This window comes from Lepidochelys olivacea (assembly GCF_965140295.1).
Source record: "Lepidochelys olivacea isolate rLepOli2 genome assembly, chromosome: 3".
Lineage (NCBI taxonomy): Eukaryota > Metazoa > Chordata > Testudines > Cheloniidae > Lepidochelys > Lepidochelys olivacea.
In genome coordinates this window covers 55031836-55054476 of record NC_140413.1, presented here as the reverse complement: position 1 = coordinate 55054476, position 22641 = coordinate 55031836, and the positions used below count along the sequence as shown (strand labels likewise).

The following is a 22641-nucleotide window of genomic DNA, read 5'->3' as shown; positions in this document are numbered from 1 at the left end:
CACCCACAGCACTCCCTTCTAAGATTTAATTTGGCTGGCAGTCTGGAAAATGCCAGTAATCTAAGGGTAAATTGTAGTAAAATCTTTCTGACATTTTTGAATTATATAATTACCCAGAATTCATAATCTACTGTTCTGACATCAAACAAAATGCTAAATTATGACTTCTTGTTTTTTTTTAAAACCTCATGTATGTATATAAAAGAGAGATAAAGAATTCTATTCTTTATCTACTTCTTCTCAGGGAGATGAGTCAAGATTGGAGGACTTGACAAAGCCCTGGCTGGGATGATTTAACTGGGGATTGGTCCTGCTTTGAGCAGGGGGTTGGACTAGATGACCTCCTGAGGTCCCTTCCAACCCTGATATTCTATGATTCTATGATTGTATGATTTAATGAAAGGTCCACATTTATTTTCCTTAAGAAAAACAGAAGAATTTTTTAAATTATAAAAATATCTTCTTAATTTTCATTGTGGTTTCTTTAATATTTTGTTCAGAAGCCATAGAATAGAAAGCATAATAATGTGTGGTAGGAAAACCAAGACATGAGATGTAATATCTGGAGGTGGTGAAATTTTGTATGTCCCCACTGAAATCAATGGCAAAACTTCCTTTGACTTTACTGGGTCAGGATTTCACTGTATATCATTAGAAATCAATGAGGGAATTATTACTTAACATCCATATACTCGGAATGCCTTCACTCTACGTTATATGCTTTCCAGAATGTGTGCATATGAGTTTTAAGTTTTATATTTATAAATTTACTAAATTTCCTATTTCTTTTGATCTTTCAGTATCTTTTTAGGGTGGGATTTTTAGGCTGGGATTTTTAAAGGACGCTATAGGAGTTAGGCATCCAACTCCCACCAAAATTCAATTATTATATCTCCTAATTGAAATATACTGAATTTACAACCTGAACTATAGTTTAGCAATATTTTTGGCCATTTACTCCCCTGGTCCTTGCCCTCAGAATTTCTCTACGTTTCTAAAGGGAAAACAAATAAACAAACAAAAATTAGTTTCTCCTGGCTAGGTCTACTAACGATTTAAGGACCACTTCCACCTCATTGATATCAGCACAAATTTTGCCAGTGATATTAATGGGAACAGAATCAAGTTCTTACTAATTTTGCTGAGTTGAGTGTGACCCCATCTGCTAAATCCATAAACAGAAACCACTTATATCAAGCAGTTTCTCAAGGCTGTTTCTACCAAAAGTTTTTGTAGTCTCTGTGAGCCTTGGAAAGGCTACTTTGGAGCTATTGGACTGATGACAGTATGAATGATTTGTAGCAAAATAACTCCTTGTTTAAGCAGTCAACCTTTAAAAAAATACTCAAAACCACTACTGCAGATTAAGACAGATTAAAAATGGAATTTCCAGTCCAAACTGTTTTTGAGACGTGCCAATTTTTTTCCTACAAATTAAAAAGAAAATTCTCATTTTAATTCACCTCAAATTGGGATACATATTTTTCCACGGGATGAAGGCCACACACAAGAAATCTTAAAGACACTATTTTATTTTGAGGAAAGAGGTTTGTGTATATGGGAGAGAGAGAAAAAAAGACAGAAAATTGGGAGTAGAATGGAAAGCTGGTTAAAACCTTAACTCTGGAGAAATTACTATATTTCTAAAAGAGATCATACATTTTCAATTATATTTGCATACACACACATATATGCTGTACATTAATCACATCATGATTATTTTATGAATTATTACAGAACCCTCCATTTAGTAAGTGATATACTGCCAGTATACTGTTTTTTCTTAATATCTTCCTTTAAGTAAATCTGCATTCTGAGAAAAGTGCATGTAAAATTCCCAGATGAAAAAAAAAAACTTATACCTTATTTGGGAATCCTGCCAAACTTTTATTTTTAAGGACTTTATATACTGAGACAGGCAGAACATTATGCTGAAATAAACACTATGGCTTCTGGCACAGGAAGAGTTAATCTAAGATGCAAAATACAAAATTCACATCAAATGCACTATACATCACTCCTGTGCTCTTTTAATGAGCTTTAATCCTGGATAGATTTTCAAATCAAAGGAACTAGAATAAACAATGCTGCAGAACTGCTTGATGTAAAAAAATAAAAATAAAATAAAAATAGAAATAAAAAAACCACCACCACTGAGAATGGAAACTTACTAGAATAATCATTATAAAAAAGAATTTTGTACTTTTGACACACTATGTTGTTCTAAGATGTTTGTTCACTTAAATGTAGCTGGGTCCTTTTGCCCTATTAGACTTCACCCTATTCATAATTAATGTTTACTGTGTTTCTATTACACCTCCTGAGCAGATTTAACTTGTTCTTGGGGCAAATAGATGATGCTGAACATTGACTAAATAACAGTAGCTGAATCATTATCCTGTTCTACAGAATTTCTCTTACCTGGACACCATCAGATGCAGGGATATAACTTGCCCTTTTAAATGTGTCTGTCACGTTTCTGAGAATTTCCACAGAAATCAGAAGATCCCCTGCATAAAAGTTTTTCCTCTGAGTTAAATCCAACAGTGTTTTGGTCACCTGGGACATTCCATCACCAGCCAGCATCCTCTGTCCTTTGGCCAGATGCTCTTTAATCTGTGACAATCAGAAGTGTGAAATAAATATCAGAACCTACTTTACTGCATTTAAAAATGTCTCAACCACAATAAACGTAATATAATCCAAACATCCTTAGGAACTTCGAGAATCGCACTGCTCTAACAACCAATGTATTTTTTTATTAAGGATGAGACCAAATAACTTTAGAACAGGATACAATGAAAAGCATGTGATTTCTCACCGACCATTAGAACATTTAGTTTGACCTCCTTTATATCACAGGCCATTACATTTCATGCCATTACCCCTGTATTGAGCCCAAAGACTTCTAAACGCCTCTGTTCCAAAAGAAATACATTGGGCTAGACTGTTTAACCTACGGGCCACAGTATGATCATGTATTTCCAGTCTTTTCCAGAGCAGCAGCTGTAGAGTCATTGTCCCTGATTCAGATACAATGGTTCAGGAACCATGTGGGAACAAGGACCAAAGCACCCCAAATGGTACTCTTTAAAAGCTTGCAGTACATGCTATCAGCCTTGCCAGCCCAGCTGGGCTGACCAGTGTGGAAATGGAGGCAAGGACATGGACCCGTCATTGACCATCCTGTCCCCTTTAAGGGCACTAACATTATTAGAGGTACAATCCTGGAACAAACCTTGTGCTCATGAAGTTCAAAAACTGTGAATAGGTCCTGTGCAGCAATCAAGGAGAGATGGCTTATTTTGCTCGCTCACCCTCTGCAGATCTGTGCAGGGCCAGTGAAAAATGTAGCCCATAGTGTGCATAGAGATGGAAGAATATGTCGACCCTTGGTCGGAAGCTGAACTTGTGGATTTCAAGTATTTCTAAAGTCAACTCAATATTTAGGTAAGATGTGCAGCATATCACAAAGAGGGATGTCATAAGGCCAGCATGTGCTGAAAAAGAATGCCAAGGTTTTAAGAAACCTGCTTTTTGTACCATATGAAAGTAAAAGTTCCTCTGAATCCAAGACAAGTTGAAAAAAGATAAAGTAACCTGGACAGACCTTCACACTATCCAAGATAGCTACAGAGGCAACTTAAAAGCTAGCCGCAAAACTGACTGATACCGCCTCTGAAAATATACTTTCAATTGCTTTTTATCTTGGCCTGATTACTGATATCCAAAGGAAAGAAGACTGATGTAATGCAACGTGATGGTGGCATGGAACGAAGGGGATAAATGTACCCTACATTACCTTCCACTGCTGCCTTTTGTTTTGTTATGTTTTAATTTCAAAGAAAGAAAAAAAAACTGTCACAAAAAATGCAGCACATGAAAAAAATCAATAATGTTTTAAGGAAAGTGCTATATAAAGTGCTATATAAAAGTACATTCTGACACATATAATTTAAATATTATTCACACTATAGTATAGTATACTATAGTATAGTATCATTTGGGCTACCCCCTTAAATGCTGTTGAGATACACTAGATACACTTGGCATAGCTGGGTGTTGGGTGCTCAAACATGGCCAGCTCTTAAGCCACTTTGTGGCTTTCCAATTCTGGGACAAAATCCCAGCAGAACTTAACGATGAGCCTCAGGCTGCTCCATGTTATGCCCAGCTGCTCCCAGGGACCTTTCCAGTATCAGGAGATTTCCAGAGTGCAGCAGCACCCTGACAATGCCCTAGGAATACTCTGGGTGTAGAGGCAGCCAGGGATTGCTCCTATTTTGGGGGGCAGGGGAGTCCTCAGTGGTTTTCATCTCCCAAGTTATCAGCTGCTGCAGGCATAACAGGGTGAGGATCTGATTCTATATGTTAACTACAAGAAAGCATTATTATTCAGTTTCAACAAACAAGTATTAGTAATATTAATGTAGGCAAATGAATTCTTTAGACAAATGTTTCAGAAGAATGCCTCCTTCAGTCTACGGAAAACTGAAAAGGGTAATTAGGCGAGAAACTTGTTTACAGAATTCATTTTCTTCAGTTTCCATCAGACTTAAGAGAGGGTTTTTAAAATGAACTTGAAAGAAAACAAACAGTATGAAATGGGCATGAGAGAGGATAGAAGCACTTGTGATTTAGGCACTGGACTGGGGGGTTGAGGAGACCTGGCTTCAATTCCTGTTGATACCACAGACTTTCTAGGTGACCTGGAGCAAGTCATTTCATCTCTCTATCCTTCAGTTGCTTGTCTCTAATCTTGGGATAATTAAACTTCTCTCCCCCATTGGGGTGACATGAAATACATCCATTAAGATTACAAATGCTATGGTGATGGGGACCACATAAGCATCCAGACAGATACTTGCACATGTTGGGAGAAACCAGATCCTGCATTGGCCAAAACCACCAGGGAAGGAAAATGATTCGTGTGTGCAAGACAAACAATATGTAATAAAGACACTGTTCTATCCCTTAGTTTGTTTACTACTGTCTTGGCTGTCTTAGCTGCACATCTATAAGTTCACAATAACTGCTTTTCAACAAAACAAACACTGTGAATCCAAATACAGATTCAAGAATCCTTGTCCCTGGCCATAAATCCCCTTTTATATTCCATGACACACACACTTGAGAAGCCACAGAACTCATAGTCAAAATATATAAGTTCTTTTCTTGACTGTGCTCCTGACCCTGTGGCCATGGGCAAGCTACAACTTCTCTGTACCCCTGCATCCCCACCTGTAAAACAAAGATAATACCTACAGTATCTACATAACTGAGAGATGGGAGCTCCAATATTCATTAGCTAGAGTTAAACTGGACTGCATGTTTGTTTTGCTTACATCTCTACCTGGGCTACCTAGACATGGTTACTTCCTTTTGGAAACAGACAAGGACTGAGTGGGAAGGGTGGTAAATAGGGGGAGCCTTGTCTCCAGCCCTCCTATGTATGTGTGAGGGTGTTATGGTTAGTAGCAATATATGCTGGCATAAAATGTTACTACCCCAGGATCAAGGGAAAGAAGAGTGGAAATTGTGGCTACAGCTCCTTCATGGAATGCTCCTACTGTAGGGCCTAACAAGAAGCACTATGGGCTGTGTCCTTGTGACAAATTGAGCCCTTGTGACAAAATCTAGCTGTGGTTACCAGCTGCCTAACCATATTATATTTTTTGTAGGCTTGGCAACAGAGGAGAGTTTTAAGGAGGGATTTGAAAGAAGATGGTGAGATGGCTTTGAGTTCCCTGCAAACATCAACAAAGCCACCTGGCTGTCCTTTTTGAAGCTCTCCTTTGTCTTGATGCCTACTCAGCTACCCACTCACAAGTGGATAGCTGTGACCACTGTTTATCATGCGGACCACTATTGTCTTATTGTCTTGTGTTCCACTCATTCATGTGTCCACTTGTTATCTTTCATCTTAGATTATAGACTCTCGGGGGTGGAGACCATCTTTGTTCAGCACCTAGAACAGTTGGATCTTGATCCATGACTGGGGTCCTTAGGCACTACCATAGTACAAATAATAAACAACACTAATCCCCTTAATGTCTTTAAAGCTCTTGAACATATAAGGCACTGTAGGGGTGTGTTTACACTACAGAACTTTACAAACCTGTAGCTCTACCAGTGGGAGCCCTAGCACAGACATAGCTCCCACAGCAAGACACATTTTTACTACATGCTGATGTGGTGGTAAAAACGGTCCCAGCAGCAGGAGCTTTGCTGACACTAATGTTCTCACAGGCAATGGGATTTTATAAGGCTAAAGAGTGGTAAGTATTAGATTTTGGGGCCAAATTCAGGAGTGGCATAAATAGTGGAAGAAGTTACAATATCATGAGGCAGTGAAAGTGAGTGCAAATGAGTGAGAGTTAGTGGAAGGGTCCAGCGGCAGACAGAAGAGCAACCAGCAGGAGGAAATAGGAAGGTGTAAGATACAGCAGCCCCCTCCCACCAATGTATCTTAGCAAAATATAATGTATGCCACCATTTACATCACCCCTGATTTGAGTCTGGGCTGCATAGTAAATGTGGTGTTTGTCTGCATGCAATGCAGAAAATGGTGCAAGATGCTGACTACCATTTCCATAACTGCACTTTGTCCTTGTTTCCTACTGTAGTATGGTTCACAAACCCCCCTTGCACCCTCTTTCTATGCCATGCAGGTTCACTGCTATTGTGTGAAACAACTGAGCATATTTTCACACTACTGCATGAATCTGCAGACAAATACCTTGAATGGATTACTAATGTTAGGCATGTAGCTGCTACACACCACTTTAATCACAGGCTAGATCTTCAGCTGGCGTAAACTGGCATAGTTCTATTACCTTTAATGGATCTGTGTAAATTTACACCACCTCAGGATCTGGTCCCATATGACTAATACTCTGCATGTGTACTCTAAGTGACAGTCAGGCTTAATGGGAGTTAGATATGCCTAGTTATGTCACGCAGGTCTGTGAAAAATTGTAGCACTCTGGGCACCATGATTAGGCCGACCTAATCCCTAGCGTAGCTGCAGCTAGGTGGATAGAAGAATTCGTCCATCAATGTAGCTACCGCCTCTCGAACAGTGGATTAACTAATCAACCAACAGAAAAACTCCTTCTGTAGACACAGCTTCAGGGTGAGGATGCAGATTGTTCTCATCAGAAGGCCCAGACAATAAAGAGTTATATTTTTCTCTACATCCTGGTTATTGTCTATGCCACAGGATTATTCACTGCCTTCCATTGCCCAAGAAAGTTACTCCGGACAACACTCAAGGTCTTTCTAGCATTCTGTGGAGGTCATTTTTAGTAGCCTTCCAGGCAAGCTCATTGAAAATAAAGTTTATGAGCCGAGAGATGGTGAAATGAAGCAGCTGTTAAAGTGATACTTCAATTGTCAGCCCTGCCTCTAGCAGCATGTACAGCATATCTACATACAGTACTTGAAAAAATTACTGAAATGTTTAGCTGGACATTGACTTAGAGTTCAACCTGTCTACATCCCTTGATTTGTCAGCATCTATGATCCATCTAAAGGGAATAAAAATTAACCTTGACAATGTCAAATCTCGGCCCCCAGTATCAAACTGATCATTTATATACAGTACTATAGTTACAGGAAATCTGAACAGTTATACTCAGTCTGAAAAGACTCCGAACAACAAATATTCAAATGATAGAAGATTCTAAGAAGTGATCAGTTTAAGGAATCACTAAGAATATTCCCATCCTTTATTTGTTTTTAATTTTGCCATTTGATGGCTTGAGTTAATGATTTGGTATTGCTAATACCATTGATGCGTTTTAATGTAGGACCCCTACATAAAAATAAAAATAAAAATAAATTAGTTGAAAGAAAAATATATCCTAAAATATTCTTTCTGATCTGCAAAAGACTTTGTTTTGTATCTTCATACCTCAGCTAGTCCTTAATGATAAATTAATTTAACATTAAAAGTTTGTAGAGTCTTAACCTGTGGATTTCAATACACTTAGGGTATGTCTACACTGCAATGAGACACCCATGGCTGGCCTATGCCAGCTGACTTGGGCTTGTGGGACTCGGGCTAAGGGGCTGTTTAATTGTGGAGTAAACATTCAGGCTCGGGTGGCCGCCTGAGCTCTGAGACCTTCCCACCTTGCAGGCTCCAGGACGAGCCAGAATGTCTACTCCACAATTAAACAGCCCCTTAGCCCAAGTCCCTTAACCCCACCCCAGGCAGCTGGCTCAGGCCAGCCATGGGTTATTAATTGCAGTGTAGACATATTCTTAATGAACATTAATTAATTAATTTATCCTCGCAACACTCCTGACATATCATTATTATTATACCAATCTTATGTCTAGAAGGAATTGAGGCTCAAAGAGGTTTTATCCAAAATTATCAAATATGAGTTAGGCACCTAAGTAAATGGCCCAAAAATACATCTGTGTCTTTTATTGGCCCATTCCAGTAGGCATATATGCCATTCTAGGCTGCATTGAGCTCATTCAGCATAGCTGTGTTTAACTTTTAACTTGGTGTCTCTGCAAGGAATCTGTCTCTTTGAGACTTAAACTGAGGGAGAGAAACACATGTTAACATTCCTTAATTTAGTTTCAGGAATATGAAATCAAAGTTCCATATACTTTTCTTTCAAATAATTTATTATTATTTTATTAATTATTAAGGATTTTTAATGGAAACAAATCGAGTCTAAAGTAGTTTTTAGAGTCCAAGAGTATTACTCTATTTGTATTATTTTTTTAAAACATCATTATGGTAGCACCATAATAATAACTCAGGCAAACGTACAGACCATAAAAACACACAGAAGAACATGCTCCTCTTCCTTGCATATTTACAATCTAATCTCGTATAACAATCATTGCTAATGCAATGAATAACTTTTTCCAAATACATTATAGTGAAATGAGTTGGTGGTGCCAGTCCAGGTCATAGTACATAGCTGTATACTTAAAAAAACACCACTGCAATTTGCACTCTTATAAAAAATGTCATCAGAGACTAAGAACTTAATGGATATGGAAACTGAATTTTCTTCTTTTCTCTAGATCAGTGGTTCTCAACCAAGGGTACCTGTACCCCTGGGGATATGCAGAGGTGTTCCAGGGGGTTGTCAGCTCATCTAGATATTTGTCTAGTTTTACAAGAGGCTACATAAAAAGCACTCGTGAAGTCAGTACAAACTAAAATGTCATACAATGACTTATTTAAATGCTCCATATACTGTACACTGAAATGTAAGTACAATATTTATATTCCAATTTATGTATTTTATAATTATAAGATAATAATTAGAAAGTAAGCAATTTTTCACTCCTAGTGTACTTTTGTATTTTTATGTCTGATTTTGTAAGCAAGTAGTTTTAAAGTGAGGTGAAGCTTGGGGGTACGCAAGACAAATCAAACTCCTGAAACAGGTACAGTAGTCTGGGAAGGTTGAGAGCCACTGCTCTAGATGTCCATCTTGGTTATGACTGGAAGCTCATTGGAAGAAAAATGTAGAAACTGCCACTGTACCTGTTCTGTGGAGTTACTGGATTCTCCTCTCACATTCATCAGGTTTACACCAGTGCAACTCTATTGTCTTTAGTGAACTTACTCTTGATTTGCACTGGTATAAATAAGAGGAGAATTGTTTTCACTGTATAGAGCATTTCTGCCCCGGTGTCATTCAGTTACCAAACCACTTTATTGAAAGAAAAAGGAGTGTATGAGCATAGATGCCCCCACACAACATACATAGTACTACACATAGTTCACTGGCAAGCTGAATCTTTGCACATAAACCAGACGAACTGTATGTGTTTAGCGCTTACCGTACAGTGCATGTTGCAGAAAATCTCAGAAAATCAGCTACTGCCGGTGCTGCTCTTATATATTTTAGATGACGTGTGAGAATTGCCCAGAGGGATCCTAAATTCTAATTGCCCTCCCTCTATCCCCCAATAGGAGGCTTTCATAAGATTTTTACTACTCTCACCCATTCCACTGTCTTCTTTTTATTATACTATTATTAAGTGCTTTATTGCCACTAATTCCAGCCCTAGAGCTCTGGCCTTCAAAGAAGCATCATGTGCAGCTGCATTCCCCTAGGATTGATTTTGACTACTACATACAACTGCACAAATATAGTAATTGATTTTTGGGGGGTCTGCATTGATGCATTCCTTAGTACAGATGGCCATGAGTAAGCTTCTACATTTAAGTTCTTCCGCTACATTTATGAATAGGAAGGTTGTAGGATTTTTCTCTAATAGTGGAAGACATGGCTTTGGGGGAAACAATCACGACAGGAACTTCCATTTCTTTTCTTTTTGTTTTTTCCTTGTTGAATTTGTCACTGAGTTTGTTGAACCGGTTTATATGATGTTTTAAGTATTGCCACTTAGAACCTCAATTATCTGTGATTAATTCAGCTCACATTGGAATGCTGTGTGAGAGGTGGTTGGGTTTGTTTTTTTTTAAACCAGAGGGCATGTCTTAAAATTTTTGCATTCTCCATGTATAATGCAAGTTGACAGAAGCAGGAGTTGAGGGGAAAGAGAATGAGGAGTCTGAACGGTTTGTTTTCATTTTATGACAGACATAGCATTGCTTGCGGGGTAAGTCTCTCACGGCTCTCCATACTGAGGGAACTGCAAAAGCTGGGGGGTATAGAGAGGGGACGTACTTCAAATAATTTGTCCTTTTTTTTTTTACACAGTAAGTTCTGTTTATCAGGGATCCTCCTTAAGCTCTCTCTCTCTCTCTCTCTCTCTCTCTCTCTCTCTCTCTTTTGTTAATATAGGCATTTATGCATTTATTTGATTATATATTGACGTGGTAGTTGAAATCCTAGTCACCTTGTTTGTGTGTACAAGGTAATCAAAATTTGGCCCTATTTGAGTACATTATTATTATATTACAGTAGTGGCCAGAGACCATAAATCAGATTGGGGCTCCATCATGGCACATTCGATGCACAGCAAAAACACGGTTCCTGCTCCAAAGAATTTACAATCTAAGTACAAGATGAGAGACAACAGGGGGAAACAGCAAACAGGTAGGGAGAGCAAAAGGTAACAGAGGGATAATTATGTTAAGTGTAATGTACTGTAACAATTGTTTTCCAAGAGCCTAGCCAAATTCCTGAAATCATCTGCCAGGTACATTACAGTGAACAGTTTTACTGTGGTGATAGACTTTAAGGAACAACTGCATGAGTGCTTTCTTTATCTAGTTCTTAAATGGCCTTCATCTTTCTTTTCCCCTCTGTAGTGGAGTTCACCTGTCGGCTGCAGTGTTGGTTGGCTCAGAATATCAATGGGATCAGCGAGCACTCAGAGCTGATCACTGCTGTAGCACAACTCAGCATTAGGGAGCAGCAGCAGAAACAATAGGAGAAAAGTTCACTTCACTTCACTTTTTTTTTTTTTTTTGAAAGCAGACGTGATAAGAGGGATTGGGGATGGTGAGGCAGGAACCGTTATTGATATTTATGTGGGATTTAAAGAGAGGAGGTACAGAAATGGAAGGGAAGGAAGGCAAGGACATGCAGGGGCTTTGGTGATTTCAACCACCTTTGCACCCTTCAGATCCTGGCTGCCCTGGGGAATGAAGTGCTGGAAATGGCCCACCTTGATTATCATACACATTGTAAAAAGAGTGGTCACTTTGGATGGGCTATTACCAGCAGGAGAGTGAGTTTGTGTGTGTGTGTGGGGGGGGGGGGCGGAGGGTGAGAAAACCTGGATTTGTGCTGGAAATGGCCCAACTTGATTATCATACACATTGTAAGGAGAGTGATCACTTTAGATAAGCTATTACCAGCAGGAGAGTGGGGTGGGAGGAGGTATTGTTTCATGGTCTCTGTGTATATAATGTCTTCTGCAGTTTCCACAGTATGCATCCGATGAAGTGTATGTAGCTCACGAAAGCTTATGCTCAAATAAATTGGTTAGTCTCTAAGGTGCCACAAGTACTCCTTTGCTTTTTGCGAATACAGACTAACACGGCTGTTACTCTGAAACCTGTTGTAATATAGAAAGCCCTGGAGACCTGTCTAAGTTACAGGAGACTCCTGGGACCAGTCAGTATCTCCTGCACAGCCCTGTGTTCCAATCCCCAAGCCTCACCCCAGCACACCGGGGCTTGTGAGGGGATCCTCAGGAGACAGCTTTCTGGGTGTCTCCCACAATACCTGTATTGGGGAATCTTCCCACAGCCAGAGTCAGCACTTTTAGGGCCCTTTTATGCCTCTCTGGTCCTTTCATACGGCCAGTCCAGGGGCAAAAGCAGGGTCAGTCTTTTTTCCCCTCAGTCTTTCTTTTAATGTAGGATTTCTAGAGGAAAGAGGGGACATAACACTTGGAGGGGAAGAGGGAACATTTATTTTTTACTTATTTGAATGTATATTAGAGCAGCATTTCTGAAACTGGGGACTGAGGGGTTCTGAGGGTACTCCAGAGGGTCCACGGGCAACGCTGATCAACTCCTCCCCCTCCCTCCCTTAACTCCAAACGGGGAGATTTTAGGTGCTAAAAGTCCAGCGGTGCAATGGGGCTAAGGCAGGCTTCCTGCCTACCCTTGCTCTGTGCCACTCCCAGAAGCAGCCAGCACATCCCTACGGCACCTAGGGGAGGGGGGAAAGGGGTCTCCACACTCTGCCCCGGCCCCGAGCTCTGATTCCGCAGCTCCCATTGGCTGGTAACTGCGGCCAATGGGAGCCGTGGGGTAGGTGCCTGCAGGCAGGGGCAGTGTGTGGAGACTCTCTGGGCCCCCCGCCTAGGAGCTGCTGCCAGAGGGATGTGCCAGTCACTTTTGGGAGCTGCCCAAGGTAAGCACTGCCCGGCCAGAGCCCACACCCAAACTCCCTCCCAGAGCCCACACCCTGAAACCCCTCCCGCACCCAAACACCCTCCCAGAGCCCCCACCCCCCTCTTGCATCCCAACCCCCTGCCCCCTGGTAAAACTCAGTAAGGGTAGGGGAGAGTGAGTGATGGAGGCAGGGGGGATGGAGTGAGTGGGTGGTGGGTGGGAAGAGGTGGGGTGGGGTTTTGGGGGAAGGGCTTGGAGGGTGGAGTGGGGGTAGGGCTTGGAGCTGAGCATGGGGGCTTGGGGGTCCCTGAAAAATGTTAAATCAAAACGGGTGTTCTTGGGCTGCTAATGTTTGAGAACCACTATATTAGAGGGATTAAATGAGGCTTCAAAGGGATTACTTGCCAAGAAACAGGAAGAGCTCATCTTTACATTTCTCTGTACCAGATTCTGAAGCTCTGTGAGGAAAAACTCTCTGCATCAATACTTTACTCTGCCAAGAAAGGGTGAAAAGAGGATAAGAGAAATGAGCCAACGCTGGACTTCTCCATTACTTCAAGTCCATTCCTCTTCCAGGGTAGGAAGGGAGAATTCTCGACCGCAGGTTTGCTCTCTGCACACTTGTAGTTGCTAAATGGTAGCCAGTAGTTGCCTTTTTTCTTGATCCTGTTTTTCTCTTTCTTCACCTGCTGGCTGCTTCCTCCTTCATTCACCACAGTGGGGACCCAGAGACAGGAAATGAAGGGAAGCAAAATGTGCAACCAGGGAAAGGAGGAGCACGGATAGCACTGATCAGGTGTTTCGAGAGATGAGGGAAAAAGAGTACGCTGCAACCTCTTCCCAAGCTATGAAGGAGATAGAACAGGGTCTACTGCTGCAACTCCCTGAGCCCACAGGCCTGGGAATGGGAAGATGATTCAACATGAACCAAAGTATGAGTGGGATGGGGCAGCAGTAAGGAGGAGTTGCTGGTGGGAACTACAAGTTCAAATTGCTGCAAAAAACCGAGTCTGCTCTACCCTGCAACTATGTAAAAAGAGATGAACCAGTGAACTAGCAGAGGAGGCAAAACACTGTATTGAAGCAGAGCAGTCATTTCATCGAGGAATACACTGACTGGCTGATAAGCTGCCCTTGTAATACAATTTGGAAAAAATGAAATCAGCTCTAATGAGCTGCAGCTGAGGCAAATCATTATTCACCTCAGAGTTTGTTTGATCAAATTATATTTCAGCCTACCATTTGCAATATAGTGAATAATATTGCTGAGCAGGAAGCAAAAGCAAAATTATGGCATGAACTAGAAGGAGTAGAAAAACAATTTTATGGGATATATTTTCATTTTCATATGCAAAAATTCACCTGCGTAATTCCCAATACACTAGGATGAGAATATACTCATGTAAGCAAACTTGGGAAATGTCTAGACGATAACACTATAATGTGAATTCATAACTGGTTGAAAGACCATGCTCAAAGAGTAGTTATCAATGGTTCTCTGTCAAACTGGCAGAATGGATCTAGTAGGGTCCTGCAGAGGTCTATCCGGTACTATTCATGATTTTCATTAATGTCTTGGATAATGGTGTGGAAAGTATGCTTATAGAATGTGTGGATGACACCAAACTGGGCAGGGTTGCAAGCACTTTGGAGAATTCAACCTTGACAAATGGGAAAATTAGTCTGTAATCAACAAGATAAAATTCAACAAAGACAAGTGCAAAGTACTACGCTTAGGAAGACAAAATCAAAATGGGGAATAACTGGCTAGGTGATACTACTGCTAAAAAGGATCTGGTAGTTATAATGGATCACAGATATGACTCAACATTGTGATGCAGTTGCAAAAAAAGGCTAAAATCACTCTGAAGTGGTATTAACCGGAGCGTTGTATGTAAGACAAGGGAGGTAATTGTTTTGCTCTACTTGACACTGGTGAGGCCTCAGAGTATTTGTCCAGTTTGGGGCACCATACTTTAAGATGTGGACAAATTGGAAAGTGTTCAGATGAGATCAACAAAAATGGAAAAATGTTTAGAAAACCTGACCTATGAGGAAAGGTTAAAAAAGCTGGTTATGTTTAGTTTTGAAAAAAGAAGACTGAAGAGGGACCCGATAACAGTCTTCAAATATGATAAAGAGGATGGTGATCAATTGTTCTCCATATTCATTGAAGGTAAGACAAGAAGCAATAAATTTACTCATTAGCAAGGGAGATTTAGGTTAGGTATTAGGGAAAATATCTAATTATAAGGACAGTTAAGCATTGGAATAGGAAGCTTTTAAGAACAGGTTAGATGATCCCTGTCAGGGATGGTGTTGGCATTTTTGGTTCTGCCTCAGCATATGGGGCTGGTTTAGATGATCTCTCAAGGTCCCTTTCAGCCTTAGATTAATCACTTGAAACTAATCAGTTATTTCTTATGTGAATCTTTGCTCCCAGACTCCCAAGAGTTAACCGTTTTTCTAACTTCATCTCCTCTTTAGAATAAGAGCCTGATTTTCATGTATACATGCTTGATTCAGGAGATTAATTACCCAAGTTGGCACAAAATACTAGTGTTTGGCATCTAAATGCCTAAATATGAAATTTTAGTCATCTAAATTTGAAAATTGGGCTCCATTCATTCTTTAAGTTAGATTTAGAAAATAAGAAGCAACAATGGAGAGATTTTCAGATATTTCTGATGACATTCAGAAAGCAAGACATATTGATTATGTGCTTTCCTAGACATCACTATTTATTGCATTTTCAGCACCATATACACATCTTATGCAGTCTTTGAATGGCCAAGAGCCACTTCAAGGAATTTCACTTTAGGTGCACAAGTTATTCTATCTTTGACGTGCAGCAGTGACATGTTATCAAAACTATCTTGTCTTTTCCAAAAGCTATGTTTGCTCTGGAGAAGGATTTTTAATGTTCCCCATGGACAAATCATCTGAGCTAGTGATGAATTCATGGTAACTCCCCTTTTCTAAGTCTTTGAGAGGTTGGTGGTGGACCAGCTCCCATTGGAATTCAATAACCCTTAGTTTTCAGGACCCCAAATCAGTCAGGTTTCAAAGTTGGAGTCAGTGCTAGTTTTGGTGTCTGATCATTTTCTTAGGGGTACAGGTAGAGGTCAAATGTTGATTCTTTTAGATCAGTGAGCATCATTGGTCATAGTAGCTTCACCCATTCCTTCCAGAAAGCTCCCATAGGGTTATGATGAGTAATTGCTATTCCATCCCAAACCATTCTACTCTTGTCGTACATGTTCTATTTCATTTACAGGTGCTGTTTAATGTGGCTACCATCTGTAGAGTTGGTCAGGGTATCAAAAGTACTTCTTCTCCATTTCCTCATCCCAGCACCTGCATTTAAGCTGTTGGTCCCAGAGGCAGTCTAGTCTGTCCAGTTGTGATGCAAAGAACAATTCTCTGTCACGGCATTTCACTGATTGTAGGTGGTGGGACTGCCTTTCAAAATTACTCTCCTGGCTGCTAATCCTGATTCTGATTCTGGTCCTTGAGGGAATCTGATCCATTAATTGTAGAGATTTCTGAAGCATATGTCCTTGATTTTTCAGGAAACATTTTGTATCTTCTTTATCTAAATGATAAGAAGCACCCATAAACCAGTGCAGAAGGTCAAACCTATAACTTCCAGGCCAGATCCAGCCCACTTAATGTATTTATGTGTACTGCACGACATATTCAGAATGTAAGGTTTCACTTAAAAAAAAAGAAGTTTCTAGACTTCACGGTTGGTGAAGAACATCTAATATGAACTGAGTGCAACTGAGGAAGTGTAACCTTCCTGAGTCAGTGGACAGTGGAAACAAGGAATCAGAGAAGTGAACTGTCTGACACGCAGCTGATGTCATTAGAGTTCCTGCACTTATGCCCAGTGATGACACTTCAGTGTCATCATTAACAATTTCATGGTTGATTGTTTTAGAGGCTAGACTGTGGTAAAGGGAGCAACTCAACTGGAAGATGCAACAAGGAAGAAAATGCAGTGAGAACAGAGGAAGCACACTAAGACTGAGAAGAGGGAGAAAAAGAGAATGAAGGATGGTGAAGCAATAATTCAGTATGAATAAAACTAAAAATAAATGGCAACTAAAATGTAGTTATTACATAAAAAATATATTCTACCCCTGGTCTTTTGTGTAAACTTTCATTGATATCAGTGAATGTTTTGATGTGCATTGACAGTAGTATCTAGCTCTCAATATCTCATGGTAGAGGGGTCTGCAATGTAGAAGACAAAACACATAACAAGATCCAATGGCTGGAAGCTGAAGCTAGATAAATTCAGACGAGGAATAAGGTGCAAATTTTTAGCAGTGAGGGTAATTAACCACTGAAACAAGTTATCTAGAGATGTGATGCATTCTCCATCATATGAAGATCAAAACTGGATATCTTACTAAGAAATATGCTGTAGTTCTATTTATAACCAGTGTTATGAAGGAGTTCAGACTAGATAATCAAAATGGTCCCTTTCTGGCCTTAAAAATCTACAATTCAATTAATACCCTTGTCCACAAACCATAATGAAAACTAGAATTTGGCCCTCTTTACTGAATGAGCTTGTGGCAAGAATAATGAGTAACTTTTATACCATTACATAAAATAATTAATGCATAATAATAATGCAACTCCTTGAAATGAAAAGAATGACACACCCTTGATTTTGAACTCTGACATACCACAAGCTAGAAGTCAGATGGCAGTTTGGTGGCCTCCCACAGCTGAAACACATGTATTTGCCATGTCTTTTGCTTCAAAGTCATGCGTGCCATGACAAACAGCAATTCCTATTAATTCAATTTGGAATTTCTCATTGTGACAGTAAAGGAGTTAATTGGTATTTAGATATTTAGAAAATATTTTCAACTACTGTGAATTAATATTTCAATGTTTTGTGTGGGAATCTTGGTTTTACATTAGCATAAATATATATCAGAAGATACTAATCTAAATTAACAATATATTGATAATTTCAGATGAAGTAACAAATGCATCTATTTTTAGATGCATGTGTTTCTAGACTCCAATGATGTAAAAACAAAATACATGTAAAACATGCTCAGAAAAATAATTGATTGAACTGTGGACCATATGATTGCAGAGTGTAAAGAATAGCATTTATCTTTTTACATATTCAAAGTATTGAGTCGTACTAAAATTAATCCTCATTAAGCTCTGAAAGTATTATCAGGAGAGCTGACCAAATAATTTCCCAAAAGTTTATTTGATAGATTTTGGCATCTTTTTGTCCCTTAAATTATTCAGTGAATGATTTTTCACATTATTCAACCAGCTGTCTAAGATGGTCAAACATTATTTGTTGAAGTGATCTGATGATTGTTTTGTGCCAAATGTTGGATAAGTTATTCATGAATAACTGGTTCCATTATTCAGCCAGCTCTAATTATTATCCCCACTTTACAAATGCTGAAAACAGACACAGACAGGTTATGAAAATCCTAAAGACTGGCTGGAAGATGGCATGCACCAGACAAATGTTTCTAACAGGAAGGTATAAGAGATGTTGGTGGCACGCTTAGGTGGGGACACTGCTTATCTTACACCCTCCTGTTAGCTGGTTTTCCTGTAATCTCTTTCAATACCCTCAGCCTGGGAGGTATAAGGCTTCTGGAGCTGTGGAGTGGTGAATCCACTGCCAATCCCCACACCAGATCCCAAACTGTTTCTCTAAACTGCCATGGGGAGAGGCACCATACAGAACAGGGAATGCAGAGTTAGAGAGAGAATAGCCCCACTCCCCCGCAACCCATGGAAGTTCGGCTTTATTTAGACTTTCTTCATTCTAAGTGAGGGGAAGAGGAACAATGGTCCAGTAATTAGGGCTGTAGCTTTGGACTTTGGAGACCAGAGATCAATTCCTGCATAACCTTGGGTCACACTTAGTCTGTGTCTCAGTTCCCCACCTGTAAAATGGGGATAATAGCACTCCCCTACCTCTCAAAGGTATTGTGAGGATAAATTAAAGACTTTGAGGTACTTAGATACTACAATAATGGGGGCTATATAAGTACCTTAGATAGATATAGCAGTAGATAGGCCTAGACTGTACCATTCTCCTATGAACATGCCTCCTTTCTTCTACCACATTCTGAACACTGTGCACTCCTAATGTGTGTTGGGGTAGAACAGCATTTTTGCTCTGATGTGTGCAGGGCCAGTAATTCTGCCTGGTCCTTCTGTAAGCCATGTACGGTGAGGAGAGCTCTTCATTGTACACTGTGTAAGGGCTGGACACAGACTGTTTCTATTTAAAGTCATGTGGGTATTTTTAACTCCAGTAATTCCACTACCTTTGGCAAAGAGATTTTCAAATGCATTTTGTGATAAAAAGTTTGGACCCAATTACATAGAAACTGTACTTGCCATTATTACAAGGCTTGCGTTGAACTGAACAATATGCAAATTCTAACATGCCTCCTACTACTTCATTTTTAATATTATCTATTAAGGGATAAATCCTTTCTGTCTACACAGGTAAGTAAAGGAGAAAAAATATAAGGAGCCACAAGTCTTTGCATGAGAGCAGTGCAACTAAAATGTGTGTCCTACAGGTAATCTTCCTAGGCATACATGATGCAGTGGTGGGTAACTCCCATTAAAGAGACAGCACACATGATCTTCACTCAAAGGCTTCAGGCTGAGGGGAACAGTTAGCACAAAATTTGGTGATGTGTTTAGGCACTCTTTGGAAAGTGTATGTCCAGTAACGAGTAGTAAAAAGCTCTCTGCAGCACAATGAGACAGGCTTGCATATCACAGCCTGCCCTAGGATGGCAGGATTTGTCCTACTAACCTCACTTTACAGCATGCTGGGCTAGGAGCTGCAGCCCATATACTGGCTTTGATGTTTATACCAGGATTTTATCCTATGGGTGAATTCCTGACCCCACAGTGTGAGTTTTGCCATTGATATCCATGGGGCCGAGATTTCATCCTGAGGCTACATTTACATTGGAGATGGGAGATGAGATTCCCAGCTCACATAGCTTGAGCTAGCGAGATAGCATGCCCGAGCCATCGCCTGTGCTACCCCAGCTGCACTGCTATATTTAGCACCCCACCTTGAGCAGAGCCAGCACAGGTACATCTACACAAGGAATCACATCACCCGGCTCAAATGTAGATGTAGCCATCGTGTGTGTGAAGTATTGTTCACATACTACCTTTAAATTACAATAACTCTACTTCAGGAATGTCATTTATTTCAGAACTGTATAACTTCTTATTTTGTACATTTAGGACCTGATTTTTTTTAAAGGGATTCAGCTGAGTTTCAGATTTTGAGGATGCAGTTCATAGCACCTGAGTGTGTAATGACCTGATCGCTGCTGCTCTCGTTTGTAAAGGAATATTACTGGTAAGATAAGCATGCTAAAATATTTCATAAATGCTTTTGTAAATGTACATGTGTATTATAGCAATGCTGTCCATCAGAATTTACCTTACAAAACCCTGATTTCAGGGATACCAACCCTAACGTGTACCAGGGAGAGAGGACAATCCAAGAGGATGGACTGGATGACCTTATAGGGCTTTCCATCTCTCTCTTCTATGATTCCTTAGCACTTGTTCCTTAACACTTCTGCGATTCCTTGTACTCTGAGCAGCACCATGGAGTCTGACAGGCTGACAATTTCTTTTTAAAGTAAGTGTAAGAGAAATCCATTTGTCTCCTTTAATTTGCATGTGTACCAACTAGAGTAAAAATTAGTGCTCAGATAAGATGCTTTTTAGATGTGTGTGTAACTTAAAAGAAGATTGAGTTATTTTCAAATGTTCTTTGCCAAAACATTATTTCACAACATGGACTAATCTTTTCTAATATTTTGAAAAAGGAAATTTATAAAAGAATCTATATAAATCTGTTCTGGGGGATGTAATGTTTAACAATGACACCTTTTTGCTAAGAGGGATTTTCTGGGACTCCATAAACTATCAGGGCCTCTTCTTAGCCAGATAAGTCACACTGTTGAAAAATCATGTGAATCCTGGTAATCCTCTCATGCATGTCCCATGGTTCCCCCCTGAAAGGACAGCTGAGTTCTCCCACAAGAACTCATCCCAGCACAAAGAATCATGGGTTACGGTCCTACACACACACATGTGAGTGCAGAAACAGAGAGGACACTGTAACAGGAGCGTGGCTTTGCTGTGGGAATGCTCACACTCAGACTAGGATAACCCAGATGCTGAGGCCTAGGTGCCAATCACCTGGGTTAACTGCCCAGTGTAGAAACACCCTTAGTCTAAAAGTGCCAGATCTAGTTCATGTATACCTGATAAAATTTCTTTAACCCTTTCAGTATTTCATATGAAACACTTCAACTTCTGTACATATCGCTGAATGCAACATTCTGTTTTTTTTTTTTTTCTAGCTATTCTATTTGCCTTTGCTCCAAAATGATAGGTTCAGTGAATTCTGTCAGGCCGTGGATGATTTAACAACTATTGAATTTTGAAAGGCTAACAATCCCATCAGATAGTCCATAGTCTGATGCACTGAATTCTTCAGGTGTGGAATGTGCCTATGCCATCACAGCAATAATGCAGACTTTTAAACAAAACAAAGCAATATACTTAAAACTCCAAGAGTAAAGTCCTGGTCCCAATGAAGTCAATTGCAAAACTTCTAATGCCTACAGTGGAGCCAGGATTTCACCTCAAAGTCAGAACTAATATGAAAATTCTGAATAATTTAGATTTTTCTGATCTGAATTATTTCCATGGCAAGAGATATTTGTAACACAATATACCACTGTGAATGTTATTAAAAATTGGAAATGTATCACCCTCAGTTGTTACATAAATAGTATTTATAGTATTTCCCATTTCAAGAAGAGGCAATATATAAGTATTAGCTGTCCATTTGTAATGGAAATCACCGTAAAGTGTGTCTAAACTGCAACAAAGTAATAGAAAAAGAGCAAAGAAACCAATGCATTTGCAGCACATTATTTATCTACTGAGAAGTTACTAAGAAGATGTTTTATACAAAAAGATACATGATTAAATCATAGCCCTTAGCTACGGCACTGCAATAGGCATGATGCAGAGCCACTTCACCCCAGAGAGACATTCTGCCTTAAAGGGAAGCTTCCCAGTTGTGCAAGAGGAGGATGTAATCTCTGACATCACTTTAAGGGGCACAACACAGCTGGTACTTGGAGGGGTGAGGCATGTCTCCACCTACTCTGTGCCCTTCCCCACCACTTTTCCATTGAGGTGCACCCAGATGAAAGCAACTAAGTACCATCTCTTCTGCTCCTTCAAGCACAAAGGCTGTGATTCTGGGCAGCAATCCTGAGGGCATGGAAGGAAGGGACCAGAGGTTTCTTACTCCATTGTGCCACCTTGCTATATCTCAAATGTGTGCTGCAACGCAAGGACTAGCTATAATCAAGCCCATAATTTTTGTTTCTTTCTGAAAGGTCTCCAGAAGTTGTCCCCAAAATACAGTTTGCATCATTTTTAATATACTGCAAGATCCTGTCTCTAGTACTTTGATACTGTATTTATTGAGGCTGATATAGTACTCATTTGCAGTAGGTTTGCACTAATTAGCACATAATATATTGATATTAATTGGCAGATTATTTTTAAGTATACAGAAACTACATTCCATTTTTTAAAAACTTTAAAAATACCTAATGGCAAATAATTAGAAGCCATATTGTTTGTTTTGCTCTCCTGAATGAAAGGTAGAGGGATACTGCAACTCCCAGCCAGGTGCATGCAGAAGAGAGGAGGTCTTGTCTAGCACAAGAGCTTTCTCCTTGTCTGAGTTTAAAAATAATGCT

General features: G+C 39.9%; 1 protein-coding gene across 5 annotated transcripts in view; it reads right to left on the bottom strand.

Annotated features, from left to right (window-relative positions):
* ADGRB3 (adhesion G protein-coupled receptor B3) overlaps positions 1 to 22641 on the bottom strand; it is a 620721-nt gene that overhangs the window by 307045 nt on the left and 291035 nt on the right. For all 5 annotated transcript variants that reach the window (XM_084625079.1, XM_084625076.1, XM_084625077.1 and 2 more), the window contains one exon: positions 2422 to 2616. In XM_084625079.1, the coding sequence (XP_084481205.1) occupies positions 2422 to 2616 (195 nt within the window). The remainder of the gene's footprint in view (positions 1 to 2421; positions 2617 to 22641) is intronic.